Source organism: Kryptolebias marmoratus, linkage group LG10 (assembly GCF_001649575.2).
Source record: "Kryptolebias marmoratus isolate JLee-2015 linkage group LG10, ASM164957v2, whole genome shotgun sequence".
NCBI classification, from domain to species: Eukaryota; Metazoa; Chordata; class Actinopteri; order Cyprinodontiformes; family Rivulidae; genus Kryptolebias; species Kryptolebias marmoratus.
The window spans coordinates 3014837-3023042 of NC_051439.1; the positions used below are offsets into that span (position 1 = coordinate 3014837).

General features: G+C 39.9%; 1 protein-coding gene across 1 annotated transcript in view; it reads left to right on the top strand.

Annotated features, from left to right (window-relative positions):
* Nucleotides 1–1277: 1277 nt before the first annotated feature.
* LOC108239047 (glutamate receptor ionotropic, NMDA 3A-like) overlaps nt 1278–8206 on the top strand; it is a 47791-nt gene continuing 40862 nt past the window's right edge. Inside the window, exon 1 of the mRNA XM_017421507.3 lies at nt 1278–2360. Coding sequence (XP_017276996.2) covers nt 1672–2360 — 689 coding nt within the window. The 5' untranslated portion in view covers nt 1278–1671. The remainder of the gene's footprint in view (nt 2361–8206) is intronic.

The window sequence follows — 8206 nt, forward strand, 5'->3', positions numbered from 1 at the left end:
ATTCTGATTAAATTTGAAAATGAAAACAGCAACATGTGGAGAGCTGACTAGCTTTTAGAATGACAGTGAGATTTTTAGTTTTGTTTCATTTGATAATCTATTTGTTTAAAATCTTACAGGTACAACTATGATGATATATAAATGCTGCTTTAGTCTGATTTTTCTATCTGGGATTTCATTAAGAAAAGAAATATTGAACAGATGGAGCTTTTTACTGACAGTTTAAGCTAAAACTGAATTCAGTCTTTGTTACCATGGTGATCTAATCAGAATCAAAGAAATCCTCCTTTGTGACTCTGAAACTTCAGCCTTTTAGCTCAACATAGCAGCTAAGCTGTTACTTTTACTTTTTAGTAAAGCTCTCTGGTAATCCACAGATCGAACATCAGAACCTCATGAAAAGTCATGTTTATATTGTCTTAAATCTGTGAGCTAAAAGCTGCAAGAATGAACTGTAATCAAAATTCAGAGCAGGAAAGGTCATTTAAGAGTTTTCTAACCAGCCATTTTGTGGTTAGTTACCTTCACCAAGGAGGTTATATTTTCAAGACTACCTAAAAACTAATGAGCAGGTTTTTTTTTTTTTAAAGCTGAGAAAAAAGAGAAAGAGTCCTCTTGTCCTCTGTGCATCACACTGGATAGGCCCCGTCTGTTGTAAAACAAGTAACAAAGTAATTTTTCCTCATACTAAAAATTTTAAGACTTACTTTTTACTGTTACTTGAGTAGATCTTAAATCAAGTTACTGTAATTTTATTTGAGTATGTTCGTGTAGTACTTTTTCCACCTCTGGCTTTTAGTTACTGTTTTACTAGTTTTAGCTTTAGTTCAGCTTCTTCAAAAAACTTCAGCAGTCTTAGTGTTCTTACTGCATTTTTGCAGACAATCCAGAAAAGATAGCTTTGTGTTTTTGGTCTTTGGATGTGTGCATTTTTGCAAACATTACAAAAATCTGACAATATTTAGGCCTCTGTGTCATACTAAGCACAGCTGCATATTTATGATGATGGGTAGTGATGTGAAGTTGGTCAAAGTAAATCCTAAGTCGTGTTTAGCTAACCTTTGGCTCTTCTTCATAAAAGCAGTGTGCCTTCCTCAGCCTTGCCTGGAGCACTGAAAGGATGAAAAATGGATAGAGACCGTCAAAGGGAAGAGAGGGGGGTCCATCTGTGAGCTCCATTCAAGGACAACTGTGTTATCCATTTTGGAACAGTATGAAACAAGCCAGTGTTTTCAGGAGGGGGTTGGAAATGTGGGCTTCTGGATGAACTGTGGATGCAACTGTTGTCTCGCCAAGCCAACTGTGATGCTGCAGATTAGATGCGAATCATTGACTCCTTGTTTGTATCAGCACAACTCTTTTTAGTCAAAATGAGAGGTAATGAACAAATATGATTGCTTCTGATCTGAGTTGTGGTAAATTACTACAGCAACATGAATTGTTTCACAGCTCCCTGGTGCTTCTAAAAGCTGTGTTTATTGGGGGTTTATGTGATTCAGCCCTGAGGTGTTGGAGTTTGGTGATATCTATCAATCTCTCTTCTTATCTTTTTTATCCTCTTTTACCTGTTTGTTTTCTGTAGCCCTTTGACTTTCACACACCTTTTTTTCTTTTTTAACTTTTGCACCATCATTTTCTTTTTTTCTCCTACAGAACCAATTTCACCTGCAGATGTCAGCCCGTGTGCCTCCATCAAGCCTGGGCAGCTTGCTGCTAGCTGTCCTGCAAGGCGAAGAAGGGGAAAGGGACAGAGGACATCAAGGAGGCGGCGGCAGCTGGGGAGGAGCAGCTGTGATCTGCCCAGGGTGGGATGAAGGCAGCGATGGCTTGCTGACTCACCTGCAGAGGCACAGTGGTCCTGCCTGGCATTTGTGGGATATCATTAACCTGACTCGCATCACAGGGGGCAGAGATAGAAGCAGGGGGGAGGCCAGCGAGGAGAAAAGGGAGGATCAAATGGAAGAAGAGGCTTTGAACATCATCTCCACTAGCTTCCTGCGCTCTCCCTCACCTATTTCTTCCGTTCTTCTCCTGGGATCTGACCCCGAGTGTCTCTCATCTGTCCTGCGGGCTGCTCAGCGCCTCACCTCATCTCTACCTTCACTGCAGTGGATCATGGGATATCCTTTGTCTCCAGATTCACTACACACTTTAGGAGGTCCCCTGGGCTTGCTAGCCTATGGTGAGGTCGGTCGCAAGCCTATAAGCTTCTACATACGGGATGCTCTGCAGCTGATTGGTCGAGCAGTCACTGCGGCGACCATGCTGAGGCCGGACTTAGCACTGGTTCAGAATATACTCAACTGTTATGACAAACCAAACCGACTGGAAGTGCCCTCATCTGGACAATATCTTGCCAGGTATGAACATAAACAAACAAGTCACGTGCACTCATTTATTAAATGATGGGTTCATTTGAAAATACCAAAAGATATGACATTGTGTAACTTTCTGTGTCAGCTTACAAAGATATATTTTTAAAACTAAAATATCTAGCATTGATTGAAGAATATTGCCTGTTGCTTTTCACACCAAAGTTTTAGACTAATTATGTTGAAAAATTGTGGAGTTGAAGCTGTTTTGCTAAAACCTTCAACATAATGTCATATGTAATCATTAGATGTCATGCCCAGAGTATGTGTTGTAAAACACTCAGCTACAACCACTCTACTGTGTCAGATTAATATCTGCTAAATTGACTGAGTTAAATCAATTAACTGTGATGGCCATCTTCAACTGAATTGACTTTAAAAGTTATTCAGTTGTTGACAGACATCTAATGATTGCTTTCTGAAAGTTTCAATGAAATATGTCAAGTGGTTCTTTAGATATTTTGCTAATAGACAGAGTTGAGTCATGACTTACTGGTTGCAAACAGTGTTATGTTTTTTGCAATTCTGAGTCGCTAATGAGTCTCTAACAGTTACAAACCAGTGAGATACTACCTATATGGACACAGACTGTCTCCCTCCCTTGCTTCCCTTGTGCACTTGCTCCACGCTTTTAAAGGAGTCACACCACCCATATTGCTATGAACCAATGCATTTCATTGCAATGTAATATTATATGTAGGCTGGGTCTGAATTAACTTGTTGTTTGATTCAGACTATATTAAATTACCCTTATCTACTCATATTTTTTTCTCTTCAGATTTTTTTGTTTGAACACTCTCCTGGTTGCAATGTCCTAAAAAGACTAATCTCTACCTGCCATGCCCTGCAGTTGGTAGTCTTGTCCAAGAAAACTTCAGCTGAATGCATACATTGTTTGAACAATTAAATATGTTTCTTCAGATGATGTTGGACGAGAAGTTGTTCTTGTCATAACTAGTTTTATCCTTAAATACCTTTTCTAAGTCTTGCAGCCAGCCAAGCATCCAACTTGTGCCTCTGCTGTAAAAAGGACATCTGGGCAGCTAATATTTTGAAGTCTATTCACTTTTGAATCACAGCATATCAGTCATACAGACAAACTGCAATTAACGCTGCTGGTCCCACCACTTAATGTCTGAAAGTTCATTAGTTTTCTGACGGACACTTTGGCATTTTTGTGGTGAATTTCTGGCTCACACTGTGGTTTTGTATGCTCTGGTTGCTGCCCTTGTCTGTCCTCAGCACTATAGGGGTACTAACTTCTTAACAGTGCTATCATACTGGAGGTGAGGAGGAATTCCCATTGGGAATACAGATTCAAAGACTGACACCAGAGGGTTCTGTGCATTTGTCTGCTCTGCTGCCACTTCTTCAATCCCTGCAGCTCTTAAAACTGCCTCTGACAAACTTTGGAAATCTGACACTGTGCTGTTTGACACAGAAACTCACACACAGTAAAAAAGTTAAAGGCCTAGCATTCATTGAAGAAGTTTATATTGCCCACTTATCATTCATGCCGTAGTTTTAGACTAGGATCATCTTATATTTAGAAATGAAAATCTTGAAGCTGTTTTGGTCAAACCTTGATAATAACATTATGAGCAATCTCATGCAATAATCGTAAGATGTCACGCTCAAAGTGTATGTTGTGAATGACTCAGTTACTACCACACTAAATTTGATCTCAATATCTGTAAAACTGACAGTTACAGACATTTTGTGTTGGCTAATGTTAAGTGGCTGTGGGATTCATATTGAATTTAGTTGACTCCAAAATTGAATCAGTTGTAGATGTACATTTAATGATTATTTTCTGAGAGTTTCATTAAAATTTGTCAAGTGGTTCATATGATATTTTGTTCAGTTAAGTATAAAGTTTTAAGCAAAAGTGCTGAGCAATGGCTAACACTAAGAGTATGTATAGTGAATGACTTTCAGCTGCTACCACACCATATATTAGCCAAATACGTGAAATTGGGGTATTTTTATGTTTTCTAAGCTAGTTGGCTGTGGTGGCCATCTTGATAGTGTTGTGATTATATAGCTCCACCTCTATATGTCACTGTGGATTGTACTGAGGTTGGTATCCTTGGTGATGGGGGAAGAAGAGTGGTAGCTATGCACTGAAACAAAACTATATTCTATCTCCTCGATGTTTGATAAAGATGTGAAGTATATTCCCGCCTCCTGCTTTTCCTACCTGCAACATAACAGAATGGAGGGGACTCCGACAATAATTGTTGCAAAGGTATATCCACTGACTATTTTCTAAAAGTTACTTTGCAGTGGTTCATGAGATATTTTGCTAACAGACAGACAAAGTTGGCACCATATATTTCATGGTAAAATGTTAAGCAAAGAACTTGTGCAATTTTTTAGTGCTCAGAATATGTTTTCAGTCAATAATTGCAAATTTCACTGAATAGCCTTTTATTCAGTGATCAATTGGTTGTGGTTATCACAGGTGAATCGGTTGTAAGTCTAAATCCAGTGCTTAGTTTATGAATGTTTTATTAAAGTTTATTCCGTGCTTAATGAAATATTTTGGTAACAAATAGACACAAAGGCAAAAACATTATTGTCCACCTTCATCCTTTGGCAGCAACTGATAATTAACTTTCCTGAAGCCCTCAAAAGCAAGAGAGACGAATTTGGGTCAATTTGACCTGAAGGCCACTGGAGGGTTAGATGCTTATTAAACCATAAACAATTCCCCCTAAAGTAAAAGATGTCAATCCTCATATGTGTACAATAATAGTAAAATAACTCACGCTTACATACTGAAGAAACCCAGTTAATCTGTATAGATCTAATCATGTGTGAAGCACTGAAGCCTTCTGCTGTAGCTACACTCTGAAGTAAAATACTTTTGCTCCTCCAGTTGACGTGGGTATCCTTCAAACACCACAATGGATAAAACAAGATGTTTCTATCGTCCACGGTCACGATGTGTTACTGTGAGAAGGATTTGTGGTGGAAGCTGGGCCTACATCAAATATTGAGCACACACGGTTGCTGCCAGCTGAGAGTGATCATCTACAACACCCACATAATCACTAGCTGAATCCTCACAGTGCTGTCCTTCTGCAGTTTAGCTCAGCATTAGGGTGTCAGAACTATTGAGCATGAGGGACCAGACGCTAAAAGCAGTAGGGTAGAAGTTATGTTACAATGCAGTAACCCTATTATGCTTATTCTTGTTTATATTTCTCTTTTTAGATGAACTGGACTCATGAAAATTACCACTGTTTCTGTTGGGTTTAACAGTTTGTCACAATTAAGGCTGCAGCTGTTAAATATTTTAGTAAACAAGACATCTATTGATTCTTGCGTAAACTACAGTATTGGTGGATTTGTCAAATATATAATTCATCATGCCTGAAAAATCATAAGGATCATAGTCTTTCATAATGTAGGCAGCTGGAAAAAAAAACTGCCACTCTTGTGTTAATTAAAAAATTAAAATTACTTTTTAACAGCTTTAAATTTAAAATATGAACTCTAATATTATTTTAAGATCAGCCAAAACAAAAATTTAAATGCGTAAAATAAACTATATAAAATAATGCGACTTTCCCCTGGGGTTAATATGTGCTCTTTGATCACCTAATTTATAAGATACTTGAAAGATAACAGCCAAATGTAACAATGAAATAGCCTATGATTTTCACAACAACCAGAAAAAAATGAAACTACTCTGCATGGCTTTTTTTCTCACTAATCAGCAGGTGGAGTTAATTAGCTCTTTGACATGGGGTAAGACTTTTTAAGAACCTTACTTTTTGATTTTATTACGATTCAGATGGCTGAACGATTATCAATGCATCCATAATCAAACTTCAAACACAATTTCAAGCATAGACTCTCTTAGATCTGAAAAAAAAAAATCTACAAGATTTTGAGACGTGAATGAACAAGAACATGAGTCAAAATCCCAAGTACAGTAACATAAAATTCTGTGGCAATATGTGTCCACCTCTTAGAGCTATCTTACTTGCCTTTTTCAGTAATCCCACGACTGAGTGTGGAAATGGCTATGTCAGTATTTCTTTGACATAGGACAATCAGTTCTGTCGTGGATCCTAAGTGTGACACACAGCACGGAAGACCTAGTTTTCAGTGACTGAATGCAGACACAAATTCTTCGCAACAAAAATTAGAACAAACTTTTTAATTTGCTTTGCCTATTCCAAGTTAGGTAGAAACTTTGATGGCACTCAACTGATGGTACCTTAGTTAGCAGCGACAGCAACAGACGGCTGTTTTTTCTTCTTTCTGCACTAGGTGGAAACTTGTTCACAACTTACATATAGTATGGCTCTGGTTATTACATTTTTTTCTTTTGACATCTTAGAAATGGAAGTATTTCCAAACACTTGCTTTCAATGCAGAAGATGCTGTAAGTCTCAGTAAGCCATCTTGTTAATGTGTACCTGCCTTAAATTGCCCAGGCACTGCACTTCTACACTTCTGCTTTTTGGATTCCTTAGCATGAGGTCATTGACGTTCAGGGTTTCCCCCAGAAACGAGGCTAAGCCTAGTGGTAGGTGGCTGTTCGCCGGCCATTCACCCGTGTTTGCTGGCCGACTGTGATTTATTAAAAAAAAAAAGATTAAAGAAAGAAAGTTGAAAATATGGCTACTTATAATGTGATATTGTAAGATATTTGTGTCAAATATTTACACAACTACAGTTTTACAAAACGGCACTCTTGAAATACTTTTTTAAACAAAAATACAATTAAAATAAATACAAATTGTTTGCACCTAATTTAAGTCACATTTACAAATAAAGTAAATTAACATGAATGAAAAAGTGCAAACAAGGCACCAACACTTGTCTCATGTCAAGGCTAATGAATAACAACAGAGAACTGATAAATAGAGAGATGCTGTACTGTACTTTGCTTTTAGTGGCACAGGCTGCATGTTGGATCACCACATGTAACAACAAAACAAAGCATATCTAATGCTGCATTTAATAGCATAATTTTACTGTTAAACAAGGATAAATTAGCACATGTCATATTAATATTTTCACTAAACAAAACATGCTTACCATATTCAGTCTTGTAAAGCCACCCGCTGAATTTCAGCTCAAGTAACCATTTTTGGTTAAACCCGCTGGTTCCATGTTTATTGCTGTGGCTCTCTCACAGAGGGATCATATAAATGCTAATACAGGTGAACCAGCTCTGCTAGAGCAGCAAAATCGTCCATTTTGAATGGAGCGCGGCGCTTGTGGTGCGTGCGGCCAGTGCAATTTATAAAAATTGGGAGGTGCATGACCACGCGACACCGCGTGGGGCATTTGCATAGGGGCGAGGACAGCACAATTGCAGCCCGGGCGCCGTCCTTGGCGGAGCCAGAGTTCAGGAGGGCGGCCCAGGCGCCGTCCTCGGGAAGGCAAGAGTTCTAAGGAACGGGCCGGACGCCGTCCTCGGGGAGGCCACAGTTCAAAGGGTCCTCGGCGGAACAGGCAAGAGCCTGGCTGACGTGGACCAAGCAGGCGAGAGCCAAACTGACGTGGACCAAACAGGCGAGAGTCAAGCTGACGTGGACCAAACAGGCGAGAGCCGGGCTGACAGGGCGCAGAGCGAACGTCTCGACGTGACTGAGCTGAGCCAAGCGCCGACCCTGACCCTCGGTGGAGCAGCGCAGAGCAAGAAGTCGACCCCGACCCTTAGTGGAGCAGTGCTGAGGCGACGGCATCCTCGACGACCCCCTCGGAGACTAGGCGAGGCGTCCATCCGGACCCTCGGCTTGGCAGAGCGGAGCGAGGCGTCCCCCTGGACCCTCGGCGGAGCAGAACATAGTCACGGCCGACCTCCACGG